Source organism: Oenanthe melanoleuca, chromosome 4, assembly GCF_029582105.1.
Source record: "Oenanthe melanoleuca isolate GR-GAL-2019-014 chromosome 4, OMel1.0, whole genome shotgun sequence".
Classification (NCBI taxonomy): domain Eukaryota; kingdom Metazoa; phylum Chordata; class Aves; order Passeriformes; family Muscicapidae; genus Oenanthe; species Oenanthe melanoleuca.
In genome coordinates this window covers 23,707,691-23,733,544 of record NC_079337.1, presented here as the reverse complement: position 1 = coordinate 23,733,544, position 25,854 = coordinate 23,707,691, and the positions used below count along the sequence as shown (strand labels likewise).

Sequence of the window (25,854 nt, the reverse complement as noted above, 5' to 3'; positions counted from 1 at the left end):
ATGCTCTGCCTGGTCCCTTTGTCCCTCCTGCCTTAGGAAAGCAAGCTCGTACCTAGTTGCTTTGGGAAGCATCAGCCATCTCCCTTTCCCATTTCAAATATTTTGATTGAAGTATCGAAGACAAATGCGTTGATTGGACCTGATTTCTCTCAGTGTGAGGCTTTTCTTTCTTTGTCTTTTGATCTGGCCTAGCTGAGCATCTCAGCAATAGCAGCTAATTGACTTAGCCTGTGTCAACTCAGTGCAGGACAGAGACTCAGTTGTTTCAACTCTCCCAGTGCAGCACGCAGGGAATAAAACCAGTAGCTAAATGCTGTGTCAGGCTGGGATGGAGGCTGGGCTTTAATCGCAGAGCAAGGCACGGCGTGGAGGTGTGCGCTGAGGAACCCCCAGGGAGCTCCTGGGAAACCTGTGGGATGGCGGGGCAGGCACAGCTTCTCAAAGCTGGCCTACTTGGCCTCTAAAGTAAACACTAATTTGCGGTCTCTTCGCAGGGAGGGAGCAGTCTAATAACGCTGGGGTAACTTTCTTGCCAGCAGCGCTTGTTGTTCAGGGCAGCACTTAACTTCGTCTAATTGGGACACTCAGGTTTCAACAAAACCTGCGAGAATGGCAGACAGCCTGAAGGTGCCAGGTGATTTGTAGGTGCCCACGATGAGAGACACTTTGCTGGGTCCTCTGGGGGGTTACTCTGGCAGAGAGGGCTACAGAGCCCTCCTGCAATGGGAGCGATGGGAGCGATGAACAGGGATGGGGCTGCGGGAGCGAGGAGTGACCAGCCTGGCCTGCTGGGCATCCTTCTGCCCCGGGATACCTCTGGCAGCAAGGAGTCCTCCACGGACACTGGCTCAAAGGTCTGCCCTGCTAAGTTCTGTCCCAGCGGAGCCGAGCCTTAAATAACAGGCAGATGTTTGCAGAGCGTGTATTATGGAAATCAGACCAGTCATAACTTGACTGCTCTAAATGCGCGTCTCTTCTAAAGAGTGTCGGCTCGGTTTTTTTTGGCTCGAGGCAGAGACAAATTTGTGTGTGCAGGGCAGTGGCCTGTGTGGGGCGGCCGGGGGCCAAGCCGGGCCATTCCCACCCCTCGGGGCTCTCGGGCTGTCCCAGGGCGGCACCGGCCTGGCAGCGCATCCCCTGCTCCCGTGGGAGGGCTTGGCTCCTCCCGCTGCTCCCGGCTCTGCCCGGTGCCTGCCCGAGGGCTGGGGGCACTGAGGAGGCTGCTGAGGCCACCAGGAGCTGGCGGTGTGGCCCCGCAGCTGCTGATTTGCATGTCTGCCTACATCGGGCCACTTCCATGTTTCCCCACGTTCCTCCCCAGGGCTGCCAGCGCGGGGTGGTTTCTCCGGAGCTCCTTCCCACCGCCTGGCAGGTGCTCTCCAGCATGTGACACAAGGTCTGTCCCCGGTGGGCTCCGCTGGCTGGGATGGCTCGGCAGCACACGCAGGTTGGAAACCTGTGGCTGCCTTTAAAGTTGCTCCTGGAAAGTTGTGGGCAGTGCTGCTTTGTCATCAGCACTCGCGCAAGGTCGCCTGCAGGAGTAATTCAGTGTTAAAACTAAGCCTTAGTCTTGTTGGAAACATAGTTTATGTTTTACATTTCCTATCTGTTCTGGTCTATTCCCTTATTCCTGGAGCAGGTGTTGGTGCTGAGGGAGGAAGGCTGTTTCTGCTCTCCCTTGGCAGCCTCATCAGCCGGACCTGGAAAAGTATTGAATTAGCTTTATTATGCCACTGATTTGAAGTCATTACTGGTGTAAGCCGATGCAGTTCCATTATTGTTGATGGGATTGGGACTCTTCATGTCACAGGTGAATTGGACTCAATTAACCAAAGCTGTGGTCTTAATTAGAAGCTTGGCTTTCAGTGGCTCCTCCTGGGCCCTGGAGGTGGGACACCTCTGCCACATCTTGCCAGCCCACAGGGCTCAGTGAGTCAAGGGGAGAAGATGCCACTTTTTCCCATGCAGCATCTGGATGGACCGTGTGGCATCCTTTCTTGTGCTGCACATCCCCTTGGCTTTGCTCTGGGGGAGAGGAAACCCAGCACAAAATGTGGAAAGTGCAAACCTGTCCCTTTGGGCTTGCCAATGTCATCAATGTCACCAGTGCCTGTGTCGCATCAGCTCTGGATCTGCCCCCATAGCCTAAGTAGCCCAGCTAGGGAATGAGCATTTTCCCCTTTGCTTGAGAAACAGTTAGTCAAGTGTTTTGACAGATACTTGGCTTGACAGGCAAAGTGGGAGGTTTTGTGTTTTCACTAGCTGACAAGTTTTCAGTGGCCGTGCCTGGCTCTCCTGGCACCTGGACGAAGCAACATATCTGCAAGTGCTTTATGAAAAGCCTGATGCTCATTATTGCACTTAGAAAAACCCTGGCACAGGGAAGGAATCATCCATTTTTGATAGTGGCCAGCAGTGCAGCTCCCAGGGAGGTCCAGGGTCCTGCATCCCCTTGGCCTCTGTGGAACAGGGCTATCCAGTGACCTTGCAAATGGTTTCCTGCATCCTGTCTTCACCTTTCCATAGGAAAATACAGCTCTCCAGAGGCACACTCATGCTGGGGTGCCAGCACGTGCTGCTACAGCAGGGCTGGAATGCAGGACCATCCCAGGGGCATGCCTGGCTGCCTTCCCTCTGCTGCTGGAGGGGGCAACAGCCTGTTTTTGAAAGTGTGCACCCTCCTGCTAAATATAGCATCGGTGCAGGCTCTATTTTTAGCATGTGTTTTAAGTGCCTTTTTCAGCAGAAGCCCTGCAGGATTTCAGCAACAGACCCCACAGCTGGGTGTCCCGGGGGTTTCTGTCCTTTCCCAGGGAGGGAGGATGTGCTGGGGATGGAGAGCTCATGTGGTGCTCATCAGTGGCCCCGTGTGCCACATGCTCACCGGCTGGCTGCTGCAGAGCAGGCGCAGAGAGGCTGATCGCTGCCTCCTGCTCAGCGAGAGCTCCTTCCTCTACCTGCTGTTGGCGTGTTTTGTCCTTTCTCTTCCCTTCCAAAGCTGGTAGGAGTGTAGTAGCCACTTGGAAACCTCTCCTCCAAGCCCAGGTTGGCCAGCCTGCTCTGCACTTGAAAGGGACTGAGCCGTAAATGTGGATGAGTATGGTTTAACCTGCAGCCTCATGTAAATCCCTTTCAGACCAGTCTCCCCATTCAAAGCAAGGATTTGGTACCGTAGCTGTTGCACCCTGTCCTGTGTCTAGCTGTGGATTGGCACTCCCTCTAGATGGCAAGGAGGAGGTGAGAAGAGGAAGGCCTGGGCAGTGGAAGAAGGCTCAGCTCACTGTGGTTTAGGCTCGTTGTGAACTGTGTTGCTGTAAGTGCTCACTTGCCTGGTTGTACTGCAGGTGGCAGCTTTCCTTGGGCCAAGCAGGAGTTTGAACCTAGCAGCCTTGGGGGACTAGCCCTCTGCTCCACAGCTGTTATGAAAGGCTGCCTTTTCTGGTAGCCATCCAGAAGGATTCAGTGGTTCCCTAACAAATGGCTGGAAGATACATGAGAGGAGACCCATGCTTAGCACCTCTGAATTTTATATTTGCAAGTGTGCTTGTAGCTGCACATGCTGTCAGCACTGTCCTGCATGTGGCCTGTGCCTGGGGAAGGCAGGGGAGAGAAAGGTGTTGCTATTTTTGTTCCAGTGGTGGTTTATGATGGTTGTTTCGTTGCCTAGATATCTTACAGTGGGTGGCATTCACATCAGACACTACCCCACACCTGAAAAACAGAAAACAAACAAAAGCTGAGATAAGCAGTACTTTAAGGAAGATCAAAAAGTTGCCTTCATGTTTCTTCTTCTTGGGGAAACCTACAGTACTACTGACAGATCAAATGCAGGTTTAGGTGTGTATTCATGGCATCTTGGTGGGCCCCATTCTTCCCCTCTAAAAATGGCAAATGAGTAGTATGAGTATGAGAGGATATGACGAGTTTAGTATGAATCATCCCATCAACACAGGAAAAAAGTATTCTCTGAAAAGATCATTTTTGACTTGAAGTAGATGGTCAAACATTGCCTCAGAAGTTGCTGGGACAGTGCAGTGCATGTGTGTTTCAGGCTATAATCACATAAAGCACACTTCTTGCTACTTTATCTCCCTCACAAACTTGCAGTGGTGTGTGCCTGGTACTTTCTGAGCTTGGCTGTGCTGGAGCAGCCCTTGCTGGTGCTCAGCATACCGTGCACCTCTGTGTATTTCCAGCACTGTTACCTCAGACGGGTTGAACCCCGATGGCTGAATGAAAAGCATAGCATTGCTGAGCTGTGCTCTCCTGCTAAAGGTTTATGTGCATCCCATTTCACTTGCATAACTTGCATATGTAGGGGCTACTCTCTGCTGCTATTGCTATGCAAAAAGTCAGCCTCTAAACTTAGCTCTGAGCCAAGACATCTTCCCCCGAAGATGCACAGCACTTCTTTTCACCGTCACTGCTGACAGGAGGGGGTTATATAACTCAAAGTTCCTCTTTCAGTGCTCTGCAGTGCCTGTGCTTGAGTTCTGCCCCTCTCATTCCGTGCTGGTGACCCTGTGCTGCAGCAGGGTGAGCGGTGCCAGGCGGTGCCGGTGTCTCCTGGCTGCGGAGCTGCCACCGCTGTTCAGAGGGCACCGAGCTGACTCTTCTTCCATCTAAGCAAAATCCTGTGCCAGCTGGGCAATGGGGAGAGATTAATGACTGCCTTGCAAGCCAGTTTTCCAGCCTACTGGCCGGAGGGCAAGCATCATGATAGTTGTAGCAGCTGGTTTGGAGAGGAGGGAAATGAGGGGAAGATAAAATTGCACGCCCAGAATGCCAGGGTAGCCTGTGTCCATGCTTTGATGTCTTCTCCCTCCACACCCTCCTGTGGGTTAAAAATGAAACTAGACTGCATTTATAATGGGTGTGTGAATATCTGTATTTAGCTGCTGCAGGCAGGCTGCTGGACTGAATCCTTGTATGTGGAAAGATAGAATTTAGCCAAATGCAAGAATGGACATTTTCTATGCTGTCATTGTGGGTACACACAGGCACATGTCATCTCATTAGTTCAGACATCACAGCCTAACAAATTCTGACATACATGTATGTGCTGGGTTAGGAAAAGAGGTAAAGGGAGATTAGATACCCTTTAATTCCTCCTTAATGGTCCTGAAGTGTCTAAGTCATGGTTAGGACTGTGGGAAGAAGGCCCCTTTGGTTCTGCAGTGAGTACACAGGGACACACATTTATTTCCAGTGAAATAAACAAATGTAGCTGCCTCTAAACCTCTGAAATCGATTTGCACATCTGAAGAAGTAGGGCTGAACATCCTCCCTGCAGTGCCCATTGCGGAGGGCAGGAGGCATCCTTGCACCCTCAGGAAGACCAGGACAAAAGATGGGGTTCCTCCCGAGTGGCAGATGGGGCTTGCATGTGGAGACAGGTAGCTCAGAGGAATTGTTTCCCTCCTGTTACTGTGCAACACTTCTGCATTCACTTCTGCATGGCGTGCTTTAATCAGCAGCCCTCCCCTCTTGGCCCCCGGGCCTTGAAATTCCACGAAACCCAATTAAGAGAGATGAGAGAGCTCTAGCATGTATACATATGAAATTTCAGAAGGCTGAAAAAGAGACTCTTAATACCATAAAGCCTGCCCTAAAGTAAAATTTGCATGTGAAATCTACATAGTTAACCCCGTGAGGAAGACAACATAGCTGAGTACAACTTTTTCCCCCCCAGAGGGGTAACTTATCCAGGTCTGCTTGGTTCAGCATCAGTGCTGCAGAGCACTCCTGTGCCTCATCCACAGCCTGCAGAGAGCATCAAGGTATTGTAGCTCCAGCTTCAGAGACTGTGCTGCAGTGTCCCAAACAGAACAAAACTAAAAACAACCCCAGCCTGAGAAGATCATGCAAACTTTTCTGGGTTGGTAACCAAAAGTTGTCTGGGTGGACAAGGTGCTTGTGTAGATTCATTAAAGGAAGTATTCAAGATTAATCTAAATATCACTTACAGATTCAGCACATTCAGCCCAGGGTTCCAAGTATTTCATGCTTTACTAACCTGGTACTACATTGGCTTGTTTAAGTTGCCCATCATGAGCTATCCTATCCTTGAGAAAGACACCCACCTTTTAAAGAATCACAAGCAAACAAAAAACCCTCAGCAAATCCACTCCTTTCTGTATGGCTTGAGTGTTGAGAGGGAAACTGGGGATAAAGCTTTATTCCTTTACATGCTTTTATCTATCTCTTTTGCTATCTTGTTTGTATAAGATACAAAATTTCTCCTCCTATTATCCTCCTTACAGCTTAATCACATACTAATTGGGGACCTTACTTCTGTTGCTCTGCTCCTTTTTGAGTCTCTGTATCCTCCCTACGAACGGTGCACAAGTACCCTCTTCAATTAAGAGAAATTAAAGGAGAACTAAAAACTCGTCTGCAGGCTTTACGTGCTTCCCTTAGTTGACAGCAATGGGTTTGGCTGTGAAGTGGCTGGAATCTGGGGCGGAGGGTGCTGGGGACACAGGTAAGTATTTCCCTGCAAAAACACGAGGCCTCAAAGCTGCTTTTTTTATTACCTCCGGATTCTGCAAAGGGCTGGTTATCTCACGCTGCGAGGCAGCATGATCAAAGCCCCGGGAAAGGTCAGGCATTCCTCCAGGAGTGCCGCTCAGCTGCCGGCAGTGCTCCTCCAGCCCACAGCTCCCGCGGCAGCGAGCTGGAATCCTTTATCTGGTGAACGAGCGAACCTACAGATTAGCCAGCCTGGCCTGAGCTGCGTGGCGAGAGCATGGAGCACCTGGCCTGCGCCTTCTCAAGGGGAAAGGTGGTTGTTTTTAAAAAATAATGTTGTGGGGGAGGCGGCGTTTCCTTCCTCCGACTTAGCACGAGAGAGTTAATGCTGATAAAAGCTGTGCTCTGTCCCTGCTACACCGAGGGGCTGCTCTCCTCTGTTCTCAGCTCCTGGTTCTGTGCAACTGATGGAAACAGTGAGTGCCAAAATCCTGGGCAGATCAGAAATCACCTGCAGTATCTTCCAGTGAGAGGATATTAATTTCTCACTGGGTTGATAGACTGGCATTCAGTGACTCACTTTGAGCTGGTTGTCCCCCACAAGCAGCTTGTGCGTGGACAGAGAGATTTGGGAGGGCGAGTGGAAGGAAGAGGTGTTTGAGATGAGCAAATCCTGTCTGTCTCTGTCTCTCCACACGAAGTGCTGTGTTTTTGCATCTGTTCTAGTTCAGTGGCGTGAGGGGAGTGCATCCCTGGAGTAGGGGTGACAAGGATTCACCCGTGGCTCATGGTCCTGTCTCTGACTGTCTGGAGACTGACTGTCCTTAGCCTGCTTGGTTGGCATAGGGTATTTGCTATCTTTGTCTTCAGGCTGATGATGCCTGGAAAGGCTGACCTGGAATAGAGACTGTGCAGAGCAAAAGGAATAAAACAGGTATTTATTGAAAGGATACACTTTGGGCAGTGTAAGAGCCTGGTCAGGGCTACACCCAAATCAAATCCAAGATGGATCCCGTCATGAGTTTTTACACTTTTATAAGTTTTGGTTCATCTACATATTGAGGTCAGTTATCCAACCACAGCCCCAGGCTATGAACTCTCAGCCCCCTTCCCTTAGCCATTGTTAATGCTTTTTGGGTACCAGTTCAATTCTCTAGCTAGGAAGGGATTGTTTTGTTCAACCACCCTGTGAAGAGAACCTACCAACCCCCAATATGAGGCTTCAGAGTCACACACCAGGCAGCAGAGAAACTGAAAAATATAAAAGCTGAAACCTAAGGCATCACTAAAACTCTGAGAAAGGCATGGGGAACTCTGCCTGTTTCATGGTGTGAATAGTGTCTTGCCTGTGAGATGGTGGAATTCTGTTAACTGCCTGAAATTTGGAGTAATTTTCAATTTCAGATGAGGTTAAGGTATCCTTGTTCTAGGTGTAGGATAGAAGTAAGAGGGACCATGATTTCTCTCCATCACAAAGGGTAGTTTCTGCCATAAAGAGGAAAATGAATTAATTTTTTTAGAGCAGAGCACTTGATTCCTTGATTAAAAGACTGAAATCAGTGTCCCTTAATCTGTCTCCCAGCCTGTTTCTTGAAAAATGGGGCAGTAAAAATTTGCCTAATCTGCAAATAAAGGTGGCAAATTGTGTGGTTGGCTGTGGACATGGAGCCTCTGGAGTAAACTCAAAATGTCTGTGTGCAGCATCTATGGGGCTGCAGCAGGAGTGCCTGTGCCTTTCATCCTCAGATCATCCAGCTAAAAAGTCTGCTCCCTCTGCAGGGGAGAGGTGAGGTTCTTTTGAGGTGCTTGCCTCTGAAATGATGGCAATGGGGAAAGAGTCTGCCAGTCCTGATAGGAGCAGGGGAAAGCCAGAGAGAAGCAGGAAGAAGCAGGGGAAAAAAAAAACAAACAAAAAAAAGCAGAATAAAAAATTATCTCCAGTATGTGGTGGCCAGCCTTGCCCACATTGGTGGCTGGGGGTGGCAGCTGGGTGGGAATGTCACTGGCAGAGTTTGCCCAGCCCCAGTGCTGGACACTGCAGCAGTTCCAGGGTTTGCTGCCCCACAGCAGCCAGTGTGGGATGGGCAGGTCTCATGTAGAACCTGTGTGTGTCCATGCCAACAAAGAAAAGGATTTAAGCTGCACTGGGGCATCTCTGGCACTCTTGACTATTTGCTCTGTCAGCAGTGGAGGGGGTGAGGGGCTGAATGCTGCCCCAAGCTCTCCTGGCATGAGATTTTTTGCCTGATAAATTGTTTAGTGGTTTTGCAGACTCTAACACACTGTGTTTCTCCAGAGCACAGCCTTTATTGCAATGAAAAGTAGCAAGGAGGGATGTAGTTATGATAGGAAATTGTCCATCCCGGCCTCTGCAGTGCTTTGAGTGGGGAATTAATTGCACTAATTGAATGAAAAATCAAACTGTTAGTAATGACTGGGTGATGGTAAACTTTGGAAGTGCCTCTTTAATGCAGTCAGACATAACTCTCATATAATGTTGTTTGAGCTTAGTAGGATTGAAATATAATTGCAGGGTGACCCGTTGCTACTAGTGGGGCTCTGTGTGCAGCTCTAAGCCCATCTGGAAGGGTGATTTACTGGAGGCTTGGGCAATCTGGCAATTTAGGCAGGTTTTTATTATGTTTAGACTTCTACCCATGTTATAAAGCCCAGGGCTTTTATGAGGATGTAGGTGCCTGCTGCACAAAACTTAGGCTGTGGGCTGGGTGTGGTTTTTTGTTTTTAAGAGTGATTTTTAAATTTTAAAGGGCAGCCCTTGAGTTGAAAAAAATAGAAATTCAAGTCTATCAGCAGGCAGAAATATCCTGTGCAGGATTTAAAAGGCATCACATGTCTTGTGCATACCAACAACCTTTTTTTAAGCCCTGTGGCCAAGTGGGTGAAGGAGCTTAGTGGAAACCAGATTGACTGGGGTGGGAAGAAGGAGTAGGTGAGCCCCATTTTCTTCCTGTCTTCCCCCATCTCATAGGCTGCCACCCCAGCCACCAGAGCAACTTTGGGCCAGTGCCCAGGACAGCCATGCACCTGCATGTGAAAGGCCTGAAAGCTGAAGGAAATGCTTGGTTTTGGGGAGCCTGAGGGTGCTCTGCAGCTAAATGGGCCAAGCAGGGCCAGGAGGCCCAGGAAGCTTCCCAGAGGTGATGGAGCAGAGGCAGGGATAGGTGGTGAACAGGGCTAGTGAAGAGTTGGAAGAGAGCCAATGCACCAATACAGGGAAAGATGCATTTTCTTACAATCATAGAATATCCTCAGTTGGAAGAGATCCACAAAGAAGCCCAAGTCCTGGTCCTGCACAGGACACCCCAAGAGTCACAGCACGTGCCCAAGTTTCTGCCCAAACACTTCTTGAACTCTTGTCAGGCTGGTGTTGTCCTGGAGTCCCTCCTTTGTTGGTTTCCCTCTGTGTCTGGAGGCAGGGCTTACCATGAGGTTGCCATATCTGCTTTTTGGGGAGTGGAAAAAAGAAGATGTTTCCTGAGCTGCCCTGGGAGAGACAGCATGCAGACACCAAAGTGGGGTGCTCCATCTTACCTGGATATCCTTTTTCCACTGCTCCTGCAAACTGGCAGCTTGCACAGGTCCATTATAGTTACAGTGCTCCTCTTACCTGAATCATCTCCCACTGTCAGCCCATGGCTGGGAGGTGTCAGTCTGGTTTTTTCATGTCTTCTGAGATGCCATTTGGCAAACAAGACTAAAAATAATGAGCATTTAGATTTTGTGTCAGTAGCTCAGCATCCAGCTGTGTTATGTGGTAGGGTTTATTGCTCCTCTTTTTTTCATGAGTCCAAATGAAACACTTGGCATCAATGGTTTGGGCCAAAAAACGTGTTTCCAGCCCTGCTTCTTTGAGCCCATGCCTTGTTCGGGTCATTTGTTGCTCATCCTTAGCAGTGTGCTGTGATTTTTGTATTTTTAGCTACATAAAAATGTAATTTTAGGGCATGTTTTTGTGTCTCATTGATGTGACAAACCCTCGCGGGAATGATCTATAAAATTAAGTTAGTAGCTTTTCAACACTTTTGTTTGTACTGAAATCATCTTGCACAATGTGGTAGAGAAATAATTCCTGTTGTGACCTTCTACTGATGGTTGAAATAACCTGTCTAAGAGACATCCTGTTTCTGGAGGGCCTTATTGCTTTAATTCCTGTTAAAATTGGTTTTGTCTTCTGGAACAGTGCTGCTGAAATTAAGTACTTGAAAATGCGTTTTACCTCCAGATAAACGTTGCAGTTTGCATTTTCAATCCCAGTGAAGCTTTAGCAGACTGCTACTTTTGGCCTAATCATTTGTACATTTTTAGGGATTTTTTTTTTTTTTTTTGCTTTAAAAATGAATATTTTATTTTAAGCCTTTGGACCATCTTGCCCACATCCAATGATGGATGTCTAATGAGATGACTTTTTGCCTCCACTAAATGGTTATATTGTTTGCACTGATGTATGCTAAGACTTGATGCATTAAATCTTTGGTCATTAGCCGATGCCATTAGCAGAAAAGTCCAAATCACTTAGAGCTGGGACTTAAGACTTTTCATTAAAACCTGAATTTGCATGTTATTGGATAAATCTGTTAATACGCTTTAGCCAGACTCACGGAAGTTACTTGAAAACTTTTTACAGTGCATATGCAGGGTCAGTGATGGCTGAGAGCCTCGAATTTGGAGGAAATGCCCCCTCTGAGGGCATGTGCTGAGCAGCCCCTGCACCCATCCCCCTCAGCCCTGCCTGCCTTCCCACCCCTAATTCCTTGCAGGGCTTGCCAGGAACAAAGGCCAGCTGAGAGGAGTCATTGATGTCATCAAATTTGTCACTCCTCCATCATCACATCCCTTCCTACATTTTTTTCGTTTTGTCTCCCGTTTTATAGAGGGTGGATAAGGCAAGAGCACTTCTAAAAACATCAGTCATGTTGGGTAGCTTGACCAGCCCAGCATGATCTCTGCTTTGCTTCTTCTTTTGCTTCAAGAAGATGCTGCCTGGTCAACCTCTGTGTTGCAGACTTAGCCATGGTGAAGAGGTTTTGAAGATGTAAAGAAAGGTGTGCCATGTGCTCAGACAGGTGTTGAGCCCTTGTCCTGTGTGACAGAGCTAAGATGTTTTCCCAAACATGTCATAGTCCTGCATTTTCTTAACCAAGAACGTTCAGTGCACCTTGAAAACTCAGCTCAGAGAGAAGCTGACCCATTTCTGGGTTTTCTGGGTCTCTGATAGTCTTTGTTATGATTTATGATGTACAGTGTCAGATAGGCTGTAACACAGACTTAATATAAATACATTTAAGAGAGGTCCTATTTCAAGAACTTTTGATCCACTGTGTGTGCAGTGCCAAAAGGCATCTTCCTGTCACCAGGGTGCAGGATGGACTTTTTTTTTGGTTCCCCCCAGGAGCCTGGGCCTGTATCCTGTGGGACTTGAGGAGGCCGATGAGGAAGAGTCATCCCATCCTGTGACGCACGTTGTCTGCCAGAACAGGAATGCTGGGCTCCAGAAGCTGCTGTCAGACAGCCTGCTTTCACACAACACTAGTGTGCTTCTGTGCTAGATGGAGTTTTACTTGCCTGAGCCATTCCCAGGGTAGGAATATTGAGCTAAAGCACATCCCTCTGCCTGTGAGAGACCACATGAGCTTGTGAGTGTGAGTGCAGCTGAGAAAATGCCAAAGTTGTTGTGAGCAGGGATCTTGATGACCTCGAGGCATGCAACACAAGCTCAGGCCTTTGTCTTACCTCAGCAGACAGCTCTGATGACAGAAACCAGAGCAGCTTTGTCCCCAGGGAAGAGCTGAAGATGGCACAAGAGGTGACAGCAGGAGGGACTCCAGCCCCTTCCCCCCACTCAGAGCCACTGGGGCTCTCTGGTCACATTCCACTGTTCCCACCTGGCAAGCTGCTGGGCTCCTCTGATGTCCAGTGGGCTTCCTCTGGTGCCTTAGGACAGTTGTCCTTATTGTCCAAGCAAGCAATAAGCCAGAACTCTGTATCCCAGGGGCTCAAGCCTGGGCTGGTTACAACACTGCTGGGCCTCTGTTCTCTTTAGCCAATAATGAACAGAAAATGTTCTGGACAGGTCAGGAAACAATGGGGGAAAACACCTTTCCAGCTCATGGGATTGCTTGTAATTGACAAGGATGCACTAGGCAAAAGAAGGGATACTATGCAGGATAGAGGACCATGGGTGTGTCACCATCCAGAGCATTTGTAGTGGCAGCAGTCCCATTTACCAGGTTTTTGGGGATGTTCAGAGACTCCTGGGGCTGAGTGTGTGATTTGATGATTCAGGTTCCTGCTCGGTGTGAGGCTTGTCTTTACATCAGGAAAAAGATGAGCTGTTCAGGATGGCCAGAGTCAAAGGACCTTCTTGCAGAAATCTGAGCTTAAAACAAGCATTGGCTGTGAAATTGTGTTTGCTGGCAGCTGATCTCTAAGAGAACCCATTGCTGAGTTTGGAGAGTGAAATAAGATATTGCCAAGTATTGTAACAGGGAAAGTCTTTTCTGTGAGTGTGTGGCTTTTCTGCCAGTTAAATGCCCTATCAGTGATATTTCCAGAACCATTGGGCTATGTAAAACTAGGTATAATCTCTATATGTGAACTCACAGTGCAGAAATTGAAGTGGGCTTCTCCTCCCCTGATCAGAGCCTTACAAGACCTGCCTGGCTCACCAGGACTCCAGGTCTCCCAACAGCCTTCCTGAGCAGGCAAGAACAAACAAATTAAGAAGTCATGGGAGAAAAGAAAATGGAGATAGCAGGGGATTTCTAATCAAGCTATTTTAATACTGGGTGTGCTTTAATCACTTACTTAATGGCAGTGCTTAATGAACACTTGAAATAAAGCATGTTTCTGTCAGATATTCAACACCCGTGTTTTTAAAGCTGTCTTGAGGGAACTCAAATGCTTATTACAACTTTTCAGCAAAAAAAAATCACAGTTGTGCTATATTAATTTCCAAGATTGAAAGGGAGGGAGGGGTGAAAAAGTTGAAAAAAGACAAGAATGTAGACTAGCCAATAGTGGTGGTTTCTCACTAATGTTGGAATTAACCCGAATTTAGTGACTGATTGTAATCCATCTAGATAAATATTTATTTTAGGCTTTGTCAAATCACATTTGTGCTTTCCTTTGCAATGCTCCCCTGGCTGCTGCACTGAATTTTTTATTGCACACCAACCCTTCAGTCTTCAGGCAGAGCACTTCTCTCCAATTCCTCTTGTCTGTCCCTGTGTGCTGCCTGCACTTTTAGCCCTTTGTTTCAAGTGCTGATCTTTGTGCCTGTGGACTGTGGCATGGTCCTGTTGGCCATGAAGCTGCCTTTCCTGTGCATTGCAGACACAGCCACTTGCTGCTGGGCTTCCCAAAAAGGAAGGTGGTGTGAACAACTGGAAAAAGATCACAAACTTTTCGGAAGCTCTAGCAAGCATCCTGGGTGCTTCCTTTACCTCCTGATGATCTAGTGGCAGTTCTTCTCTCCAGCTTCTAAGGGCTCCTGGCATGCTCTGGCTGTGGTTTCATGATACAGTGTGTCCTTGGGAGATGGGGAAACTTTCAATAATTGACTTAAAGTAACTTTCTTCTTCTGCCCTTTCCTGACTTCCAGAACTTAAGTGCAACTTAGTTCCGTGGTAAAGAGTTGAATACAGTACATGAGGAAACGGGGGACCAGGAGGATTTTTTTCTGATCTCATGAAGCCATCAGTTTGCCCCCTGAAACGTGTGGTTTTGATTTTAGTTTTGTTCTGAGTAGGTGTTAGCAGTTGTGAGGCTGTGAAGTTTCACATCAGCATCAATGCAGCATTTCACTTCACCTCCTTAAAACGGCGAGTCCCTGGGGTGTCCCCCCTGCTGCTGGTGGGCATGAAAGGTCAGTGAGATAAATGGCCTCCTGCTGCCCAGTTGTGAAGCAGGGTTAAAAGACTGAACCTTTTTTTTTTCATAAATCACAGTATTCCTAAGCCCCTGTTTCCTGTGAGCAGTGTGTTCCTGTGGGTATGCTTTCCTATCCCTGCTCCTTTTAGCTTCAGGTGAGGCTAAAAGTGAAGCTGTGAGCCCCCCCACTGTACCCACTCTGGCATTTTCCCAGCTGCACTGTCCAAAGATGGAGAAGGTTTTGAAAACCAAACATAAAATTATTTCTGCTGTCAAGAGCCTAGAAAGAAGCTGACTTAGGACATAAAACTCTTTCCTCTAAAAAATGGTTTGGAGATGGAGGAGTAACCTGAGCTCTGTATGTGTTGACCTTGCTGCATCTTTGCAAAGTTGTCTATGAAAAGGGATTGTACAGTAGCTCCCAGGGAGGTGGCAAACTGTGGTTGCTATTACTACTGCTGATGATGAACTTGTTTCCTCTACTGGTAACTAGTTTTGGCCAAAACACTTTAGTGTTGCCTTCTCTTTTTGCACCACTGGTACTCCTTTGCTGACCATGGTGAGCCCAGACATGGGCCTGCTTTTGACATTGCTCCAAAATAACATTCTTCTTGATCTTGCATTTTTATTGCAACAGCTGGTCAGCAAAGGCATAAATACAGAGTTAGTTTAGCCATTAAAATGCTGTTGGTATTTTGAGAGGACAGCTGAAACTGCTGTCTTCTGGGTTTGCTAAAACGTTCAGCCTAAGGATGATTTCAGGGCTCTAGAAATGAGAACAAGCTAAAAAAGGGATGATTTTTTTTTTGTCTCTTCAGATCAAGGTAGCTTCAAATTCTCCCACAATAATAGGACCATTTAATCCTTTATTTTGAGGTGCTGCTATAGCAGTAGTGGAAAGGTTGGAGATGTTTTCTGGTGGGTTTTTGGCTTTTTTTGAGGAGCTATCACTTGCTGTCAAAAAGTTGAAGCTGTTTCTTCAAATGACTCCCTCTTTCAGGAATGAAAGGGAATGCATGCATTTATTCATCCTTAAGTTGGTTTGGTGGTTTTGTTTTTTTTTTCAGTTGTCTTATTTTAGTCTTAATTGAGAAGACCATCTGCTAGTATCTGTAACCAATGCATAACTTGCTGACAGGAGAGGAAGAGTGGACATGCTGGGGCCTTTTTTTCAGCTTTTTTAGAAGTGACTTTGTGTTTAAAGAAAAGAGGAAAAACAAAACCAGCCCCGCACCTCTTTGGATGTGGACGAGGGACGCTCGGGTTTTGTGCGCAGAGTCTTGCTTGCCTCATGGTTCTCTGCAAAGCTCCCTGCCTGCCTGCCACCTCCTTTGTAGATGCCTGTCCTTTGAAGGGTCATTAATTTAATATCTTTCTCTGTGCAGCAGCTGGAACAAATGGTGGCCCCAGCTCCAGCAGGAGCTCCCAGCTGCCCGCCTCGCCCAGCGCTGACCTACAGGCATTTTTGCCGTGGCTGTCTCAAGCTTTTTATAGTTTTCGCACACTTGTTGCATACAAGATACCTTACAGGTGTGGGCCTTCACTGAAGCATTAGCTGGTTGGTTTGGTTTTTTTCTGGACTCTGCTTTTCTTCAGAAGCATTTCAAGAATGAGGGATAACTTATTGGATTCAGGCTGAATTTGTGCTGCAGCATTTCTCCATGAACTCGGCAGAGATTAATCTGAGCAGTCTCACAGTGTGCTCCTCGGATGGGAGGGCAGGCACATGTCTGAAATGCTGAGTGGCTCTGAGAGTGCAGGTGTGGCACTGCCAGTCCAGGGCACTTGCAGGGGTCATCCAGCCATGTGGCAGCAGCTGTGCCAGTGCTGCAGCCAGGGGATTTCTCACTCTGCTCCTTGCCCTGGCCAAGATGCCTGAGTAGTTCAAGCTTCAGCACTTGCAGACTGTAATTGCTGTTTGCAAGGGAAGTGTTTTCTGTTTGTTTTCTGCTGTACTGACCTGTTCCTGAGTTACTTTAACACAGGTGTCCTGTGCATAGCAAAGCTCCTGCTGGGATAATGCTGACTGCTGGGTCAGGGCCCTCTTCCCTGCGAGCTCTTACCCTTTGCCCACCAGCATTGTACTGGGAATTTGGGGGTTTTATTTCAGGTCAGTCATAAAACTGAATAACAGCTTCATCTTAGTCCTAACTGGCCAAATAATTTGGCTCCTGCTGTTTCCAGTACACATAAGCTTTCCCAATCCTGTTGGTGTCCTTCAGGGGACTGTCCCCTGCCTGCAGTGCCTCAGTTCAGCCTGAGAGCACATGCTTGGGAGAAATAAAAGATGCCAACTGGGAAGGCCAAGCTGATGAGAAAAAGCACCCCAGGGAGGGCCACACAGAGGCCAGTTCCCAAAGGATGCTGGCGTGGTCTGTGCTGCAAGACTGTGCTCTGGGACTGGAGCCCTGGTGGCCATGTGGTCTCTGAGGAGACCACCAAGGCTGAGTGCCTCAGGAGTGTCCCTTGGAGCTGAGTGCTGTGGGGCACAGCTGTGTGTCCCCAGGCCAGCAGGAATGGGCTATCCCTTTGCCATTAGACTTTAGTGCTTGTAACAGGTAGTGCATGTGTGATAAGGTGTCCTAAAACATAACAGGAGGTTTTCAGGTTGTAAACAACATTTTTAGCAATTTACTTTTTCCAAATTGCATATCTTGAGCTGTGCTGTATGTCCCATTTCCTTTACTTTCCAGGTCATGTGAAGAACCTTAGGCACAGAAAATGGAACTTCACTGGTGTGGTGTGGTGATAAATGCACCATTTATGCTGCACCAGAGCTGTGCTAGGGACAGTTTCAACAAATGTTCAGCTTCTCCAGATTGTCTTGGAAATGAGAATGGAAATGGAAATTTCATCCTCATTCACTTTATTGTGGTTTTAGAAGCTGCTTGGGTATCTACTTGCACCGAAATGCTATGATTTGGTGGGTGGATGAAGTATAATTTCTGTACTGAAATACTGAAGAACCTCACATAAGACAGTGTGTAATTATGTAATTGTCTCATTGAAGGCATGTGGATTGATCAGGTTTTGCAGATTTTCAGGCTGTGCTGAGGAAAAAAAGGCACTCTGTGGACCATGCCTGTATTAGATAAGAATGTCACCAGTGTGCCAGGGAGAGCTGGTTGTGGGCTTGGTCAGCAGGTGCTCAGCAAGCCATGGGAAGTGGAGTTCCCCCTGCATGGAGCTCATGTTGACCAAGAGTGGGTCTCTGTCAGACTCTCAAGTGTTTCTGTAGCTGTGTGCATTGTATTTGGAGGATCTGGGGAGACAAATGTAGTAGGGATGCCGGGTTTGTGGGAGGAGGAAGCCAGTGGGTAAAGACTGGGAAGCAGTAGAAGCAGTCTGACCAGCACAGTTTTGTAGCTCAGTGTGAGGTAGGATTTGGCCATGGTTCACAGCCCTGGAAAGCACTGTGCCCACTGTGAGCAGTAGATGGTGCAAGGGGCTTTGGCAGCATCCCCAGTCCAGATGTCCCCGGGGCAAAGGGTGCAGGGCAGTGTGCCTGGGACTGGGTGGGACACCTGGGGCCAATCCCCCACTGCAGCTGGGGGTGGCAAGAGGGGCATCCAGGTGTCTGCATATGAGGTCTTGGTCTCCTGCCCTGAACCCTCTCTGTGAGGAAGGCTGTCTGGGTTCCCTTGTAGGGCAGGTGCCGTGGCAGAACCACTGCAAGTCCATGGGGCTTTTGGAAAATACATCATCAGGCCTTTCTCCTGGTTTCATGGTGCACGTGTCACCCTGTGTGTCCTCCTCACTGTGGCCATCAGTGGGAGCAGGGAGGCTCAGCTGTGGCCAGCGAGCCCCCCTCTGCTGTCACACTGGGGTCACCAGCGGGGTTTGGCTGCCAGAGATCCCTGGGTCTTCCAAAGCAGTGTGGGGCAGGCAGGCTGGGAAGCTTTGCATTATTCCTATTTTTTTATGGTTACTTTTTTTCTCCCAATTTCTGGCTCTGCAGACCCCAAATGCTCTTAATGGAGACATGGCCCGTTTATATGTTAATTTTAAGCCCGCTGACAAGCGGTTTGCTTTTCTCCTGACTTCTCACGGCTCCTTTGCCCGCTGAAAGCCGCTGCCATGGGCTTAGGGGATAAGGTGCCGAGAATTAGAAAATAAAATAAAATCTGCTGGATGCTGGAGAGCAAAGGGGTACAGGGATTGGCATGCTCCAAGTATAAATGGGTGATTTCTGAAAGCAAGGAGCCCTGATACCAGGGGTGTGCATGACAATTACATCCAGTACAATACAAAATGTTAATTACTAAATTTTGAGAAATTAATGCTGATTAGCAGCTGTGTGTGTGTGACCTAAATACATCTATTGCTTATCTTTATTCATAATACACAGTTTATTGTTGATAAAGTAATGGCTGAATGGTGGGCTGGCCCACGAGTCTCATAGCTAAAGACTGAGGCCCGATTTGTAAATCGTCTGAAATTTGTTGGCATCTGTTTTTTGTGGAATTTATACGGATGGGGAAGATGAATAGCAGCCTGAGCTATCCCCTTTACGACTCAACTCATAGATATTATTGAGAATTCATATTGCTTTTATTATTTGGTCATAAAAATGGACCTAATGCTTGTTGGCTTTAAAACACCTACCAGCGCTGCTTTCTCTCTCCATCTTGCAAAATATAAGACAAGGCCGAAGCTTAAATTAAAATCCTCAGGTTCTTATCTCTTTCCCACAGGAAAGCAAATCTGTGTTGAAAACCGTAAAATTAAGAGGAGAGCAAGGATAGCATAATTTAGCAAAAATTCATGGCACCAGATTCTGAGCTATATGACTGGAGGGATAGGTCAGACATTAAGAAGATACTGCCTGCTAATGCAAGTTCCTTAAGGTGGTGCTCTGGAAACAAGGAAAGCAGAAAATGCTGCACTGGCTCCCGTTTGCTCCCTTTCCTCTGCTCCTACCAGCCTTAACAATAAATTGAGTTGTCCATTTAATAACCTGCCTGCTTCCAGAAGTCCAGAAAAATCATGGAGTTGTGCATGGAGCAATGTCCTAACATCTGCTTTGTGCCAGGATTTCAATAGTGAACTCAATGAAAATTCATTTCATTGGCCTCTCAATTTCTTTTTTTTCTTAATTCCTTATGTTGACAGGCTGTCCTTGCTGCCAGTGTGTCTGTCTGAAGGATAGCTTTATTTTTTGGGGGGGTGGTGGGGGAGGAAATTTATTAAAAACCCATTTGTTCCAGAATTATTTGTGCTAAGGGGAAGGGTAGAGGGCAGGGCACAAATAAGGGGTGCCTGTTACATGCTGGCATCATCACTATGCCTTGTCCCACCATGGAAAGAGCAGCTTGAGTTTCAAGCAGTGTTAATAATGCAGGATTCCATTGGGATTGAGGAGTTTTGTTGTCTTGCAGCCTTGGTCTTAGGTGGTAATTTTGGACAGCACCTCCTGTCACACTGCCTGCCTCCTCCCCTGTGCCTCTGTACTGTGAGAACTGCTGGTGGGAAGTGTGAATTTTGCCCTGCAAGGACATCACCTTTTGGCACCCATTTCAGGACCCTTGTGGACATTTGTAGCACTTTGGGTTCTTGATAGAGTCAGAGGCCTCCAGCTCTGTCCCTGTGCTCTCAGCAGGTCTCCCCTCTAAGTGACCCTCTGGAGAGGCCATTGCCAGCTGCTCCTGTATGAAATCAGCCTTCTAGGGGTGACCCTTTAGTTACCTGTTAGACAGACCAAGAGTTTTCAACCAGAGTTTGTAAAACTGCAAGGAACAAACTTGCTGTTCCTCTGGTGATGGCAGGGATTTGTCCCAGCTGTGCCGTGCCATGGCCATGCAGGAAAAGCAGTGGGGGGAGGAAGAGGGCAGTTGATGAATCTTGTGCTGCTTTTAAGGCTGGAGGTATGGCAAACCTGTACTTTAAGCCTTCTTTTATAAATGTTGTTCCTGTAACCAAAGAGTTTCTGCAGTGCTGCTGCTGACCCTGCTGTCCTTAGGACACAGCCTTGGTGGAGAGCCCTGCCTGCCCAGCACTGAGCTCCTCCTGCCCAGCACAGTGCTCCTCCTGCCCAGCACTGAGCTCCTCCTGCCCAGCACTGAGCTCCTCCTGCCCAGCACAGTGCTGCTCCTGCCCAGCACTGAGCTCCTCCTGCCCAGCACAGTGCTCCTCCTGCCCAGCACTGAGCTCCTCCTGCCCAGCACTGAGCTCCTCCTGCCCAGCACTGAGCTCCTCCTGCCCAGCACAGTGCTCCTCCTGCCCAGCACTGAGCTCCTCCTGCCCAGCACAGTGCTCCTCCTGCCCAGCACTGAGCTCCTCCTGCCCAGCACAGTGCTCCTCCTGCTCAGCACTGAGCTGCTCCTGCCCAGCACCGAGCTCCTCCTGCCCAGCATCTCTCCAGTTGCCATTTCCACAGCCCTGTCTCCATGTCTCCCAAATGCCTTTCTTCCTGCTCCCAGCTCCCACCCATTTCCCTGTGCTTCCTCAGTGGCTGTATCCCTCTTAGGGTACCAGTGGTTTGAGGATGCTGATTCTGGCAGCAAAACCTGGTTTCCATCCACTAGCCCCACTCTCTTTCCATCTGTTTCCGCCGCTTTGGTAATGCAAATATTTAAAAACAGCATTTTGGTGTGTTTTTGTTTTTGTCAAAGCAGGAGCCTCACCTGGCTAACACAGTTTGATTTTGCTCTTGTCTTGCAGTCCAACAAGGTGCCCGTGGTACAGCCTTCTCATGCGGTTCACCCCCTCACCCCTCTTATCACCTACAGCGATGAGCACTTTTCCCCGGGGTCACACCCGTCTCACGTCCCCTCTGAGGTCAGCTCCAAACAAGGTGAGCCCATCCTTTCCCAGCACACTGGGGATGCAGGGTGGTCCTGGTGCCCTCTGTGCTGCTAACAGAGCCAATGTTACCAATTTCAATATTTTAGAGGGAGGCTTCCAGGTGCATATGCCGCTTTCAGGGGTGGTAATTCTGCCGGGGTGCTGATATTTAACTTGGCTGCTTGAATTGTTAATGCTCTTTCTAATGTGATAATTTGAGCTTACTTTTCTCATCAGTCTTTCAAAATCTCAATAAATAGCATCCAGTCTTCACCATCTCCTGTGGTGCCCAAGACTTGCAGCATGCAAATACAGAAAGGGCAACCATCCCTCACCAAAAACGGAACAAGTGCTTCAGTAGTGGTGTTATTGAAACGTTTTCTTTCACTTTATTTTATGTCCTTGTATTCTGGTTGTCCATATTCTTCTATATGTCAGTTGGCATAATCAAAGCATTGCCCATAAAAATAGTTTTGAGCCTGTGCCAGTAAAAGCTTTACAAATCTGACATTTTTTAACCTTCTTGTGCTGGCTGCCTTCTGCAGAAAGCATCTTTTTAGATGTCCAAGTCATGCATGTCAGTTTTCTCTGCACCTCTAGGACCCCTTAAGGCAAACACAAAAGCCTCCTAGATCCACATGTGGGAATGTCAGACCAGCCCTGCTCAGGGTCAGCCTGCAGTCAGGGAAGAGCAGGCAGTCTCCAAGGTGTCAAGCCCTGCCTGTGCCAAGAGTTTCTGCCCAGTACCTGGGAGAACATAAGGGATTCCAGGAAGGGTGTGCTTCCTTGCAGAGGGTTGCAGAGCTGGGAGGGGTGTGATGGATGTTGGGGAGGTGCAAGTGGAGGACTGGCCATGGCTGTTGCAGGTCTGAGCCAGGGTTTGGGTAAGCACCTGAGCAGAAGGAGCCTGCATGGGAGAGCTGATGGTGAGGAGGGAAGGAGAGAGAGCAGAGGTTTACAAAGGCATTCACTGTAGTCTGGGTATCTCTGCATGGGCAGGAAGTCTGTCAGTGCCATGACTGGTCCTGGAGGGTGCCTCTCCCTGCCTCTCTCTGCACTCTCATGTCCCACCACGTGCTGTGACACCCAGGTGACAAAATCCTGAAGCTCTGCTTTACCTGGGCACACATCCCTATGCACAGTTATCTCATTTATCTGAAGAGGTTTTTAGTCATCATTGTTCAGGGAAAGAGGCTTTTTTGTTCTGTCTTTCCTTGAATGCCTAGGTTTCATTTTGGCTGTGCTAGGGAGATAATAACATGGGCTACATCCAGAAAATGCTATGGCCTGGTGGCTCTGTGTGGTTTTTGCTGTTTGTTGGTTAGGTTTTGTTTTTTTCTAGGGAGGGGCAATACAAAAAACACTCTGCCTGGAAAGCCTGGCCTGTAAATACACGTATAATATCTTTTTCAGACTTGGAAGAAGCAAATGGAGACCTCCTGTCCTCATTTGTCTTCCTCCTTTGCATCAGTGCCCAGGAGAAGGATATTCACACTCATTCCTTGAAATCCCAGGGGTGCCAAGCGTTAAGAGAACGGGATTTCCACCTCTTGCTGAAGCTGGCTGTGACAGCTGGGCACAACCCACTGCTGCAGTTTGTGAGCTCAAGAGGTTTTTGCTTGCTGCATGCTGAGTTTGCCCTTTTGTGCCCTGTTTTTTGCCTTTACCCCAGTTTATTTTTGTATTCCTGTGCAGCAGACCCCAACTGAACAACATCTGGTTTGCTGGTTTTTTGTTTCTGCTGCACATCCTCTCTTCTGCTTCTTGTTTACCCTCTCCCCTGTCCATCATCCCACCAGTCACATCCCCATCCCTGAGTGCAAGGCTGCTGAGGGGCTCTGCCAGGAGGCACAAAGCTCATTGCCCTCTGGTGTTCCTGAACAGGGCCTTGATCCCTTTGCTCAGTGTCTGACAAAGATGGGGATGGATGATGTGGATAATGCAGGCTGGAGACTGCTGGTTTTGTCTGGGATGGTCTCCTTGATGTGTGTGGTCTCTCTGTCCATGCTCCCTGTTGGCGCCACTGGCGTGTGGGAGCAGCCACAGTGAAGTAGCCCATGCAGTTGCTGCAAAGAGAGGATTTTTTTTTTTTTTCCTCAGGTCCTCTGCCAAATGCCTCCAACCATTGTTTCTGTCCTTGCCTCCCACTGTGGGTCTGGAACAAGGCACTGCCCTGGCGCCCTAGCCCTGATGCCAGGGTGCTGTCCTCCCACCAAATCCTCCAACAAAGGGGTCTGCAGCAGCCTGCCCTCAGCACTGCCTCTTGCACCCAAGGCACTTTGGGATGGACACACAGCACTGCTTTCCTAAAGGCAGTCACTTTTTTATTTTATTTTTTTAATTTTAATTTTAATTTTTTTTTTTAGACCTCTCAAGAGAACGTGCTTTGGAGGGCACTGGCCATATTGTAGCTGTGTGTGCTCCTGCAGGCACTAGGTGCTGGTAGCCCTCTGTAAAGAGCCAGGAGTTTTGGATTAGCAATAACAACTGTGCATTAGTTAAGAGAGAGCAGTGCTGTCTCAGAACTGCAGATTCTGGGGAAGGGGGGGCCCAGCTGCTGGTGCAGAACTTGGTCTGGCTGGGGCAAGGTCCTGTCATCACTTCCAGGAGCATCAGTCATCATCAGACATGAGAGAGATGAGGCGCTGGGCTTTTACACCTTGTTAGTTTTTCTTTGTTTTAACCACTCAGAAACAGTGTTTCCTCTCATGAAAAAGCCCTGGGATATGTAAAGTGTTTCTTTCTCTGTCAGCTACCAGCTGTTTTACACCTTTGAAAAGACAACTGGCCTGAAACTCGATCCTCACTTAGCTTGTGGTTCCAAGTCTGAAATTTCAGGTTTTTTGAGACAATGACGCCACTGGTATTATTTCCCATGCTTTTCTGTACATGGTCCTGATAAATATTCTTCAAATCTTGTAATTAAATTCAGAAGATTTGAATACAAACTGAGCAGAGGAATAAATCAGTAACATCAGTCTATAAACTAAGTCTCAAGGTAGCACACGCTCAGTCTTGGACCTTTGGAGTGTCACTACATAAATATTTAATACCCTTTTAAAGCAGCTGATTTAACATATGAAGTAGACTTAACAATTCCTTCTGCTTCACCCCCTCTTCCCCAAACACATTTAAATAAACCAATGTCTTTGTGGCCTCTGCAACTGTAATTCCTTGTCTCCTGGGAGCACAAGGTTTAGGTGAAGAATGGAGACCACAGACCCTTTTGGGATGAGGATTAGCTTTAATCTTGAGGTGATTCTTGCAGTTGTAGAACTCTGTGTTCTGGGGAATGTGAGCTGATGGATCATTCCTGATGGGACTCTTATTTTTCCATGAAATACTACCATTGCAAAACAGATTGACCTTGGAGCCCACAGGAGTCAACTTGATGAAGAGCTTAGTTGGAACTGGAGTGACAATTGGAAGCCAAATGAATCATATCAAGTGTGACCATTACAGGCCTGAAAATGATTCTTAATTAACCACTGATCCTCTGTGGTAGCAAGTTTCCAAAATCTGTGAATCCATAAGGGAACCCGTGAAAATATAAAAGTAGCAATTTACCTAATCTAATAGCTCTTCTGTGCTGCCTCTTTGACAATGCTTTATTTCCCCTTGCTTCATGATGTGTTAGAAGAGGTCCTCAGGATCCTGTCAGGTTTGGTGAGACCATTGAGAGGACAGGAGCACCTAATGCACTTCACAGGAGATCTAAACTTGCACAGCTCCTTACCTTAATTTATTTCCTCCTTCCACATTGTTTTTTTCCAGTATCTCTCTTTGAATTGCAGTATTGTATGCAGTATTTTTAAAGGTGGCCTGAGGAGCCTTTTGCTTGTAACACTAACCCAGAAGGTGGTTATTCCTTATCCACAGCACTAGTTCCATTGCAGTATTAGCTGGGAACTGTAGGTCGTGGAAGAAGTATTTTGAGGGGAAACTCACTCATTCTTCTGTGCTTTTTAACAGGCATGTCCAGGCATCCTCCAGCTCCTGATCTCCCTACCTTCTATCCCTTGTCTCCAGGGGGGGTTGGACAAATAACACCACCTCTTGGCTGGTAAGATTTTTTAGCTTCTTTTCAGACAGGTGCATGTTCACACCATTCGCTATTGTTGAATCAATCACAGCATTTACAAAATAATAATAATCTCATTCCTGTAAGAAATTCCTACTTTATTTTAGTTGAAAAGATGAAAAAAATGTCAATCTTTGAAATTAAATGAATCTGTTTTTTGAACACACACAGAAATTGAAGTGTGTAGGTTTCACTTTGAAGTCTGTATGTTTCTTATGGCGCAGATTTGTGGCTCTTAGCTTTTGGAAAGATAGCAGAAAACAGTTCTCAAGTAATTAAATGTAAATTTTAATAAACAAAATTGCAATTGCTGAGTAGAGGGGAGGTAAGAAAGAACTTTGAAGTGTGTATGGGGTGGGAAATCTTGAAACTGCCCCAAATGGAGAACAAACTATCGTAGTCTGCTGCTTTTTACAGTTTCTGTATGGAGAGAAGCCTCTGCCACTGGGAGATCTTGCTGCTCTTGCTAAATACTAGCACTCTCATGATCTCTTGCTGCCACTCAGGGTGTCATTTTCCTTTTGGAGGAAATGTGGTATTTTTAGAGTAAAAGGTTTGGCAGGGTGCTTCATGTCTTCTTGGGGTAGATATGTACTTGCCTACAGTTCTCTTGGAGCAGGGAATAAGGC

At 47.6% G+C, this 25,854-nt stretch overlaps 1 protein-coding gene across 7 annotated transcripts in view; it reads left to right on the top strand.

Moving 5' to 3' along the window:
• The window catches only part of LEF1 (lymphoid enhancer binding factor 1), a 70,465-nt gene that overhangs the window by 20,096 nt on the left and 24,515 nt on the right, over window positions 1-25,854 (top strand). For all 7 annotated transcript variants that reach the window (XM_056489406.1, XM_056489402.1, XM_056489405.1 and 4 more), the window contains 2 exons: window positions 21,022-21,154; window positions 25,117-25,207. In XM_056489406.1, coding sequence (XP_056345381.1) covers window positions 21,022-21,154; window positions 25,117-25,207 — 224 coding nt within the window. The remainder of the gene's footprint in view (window positions 1-21,021; window positions 21,155-25,116; window positions 25,208-25,854) is intronic.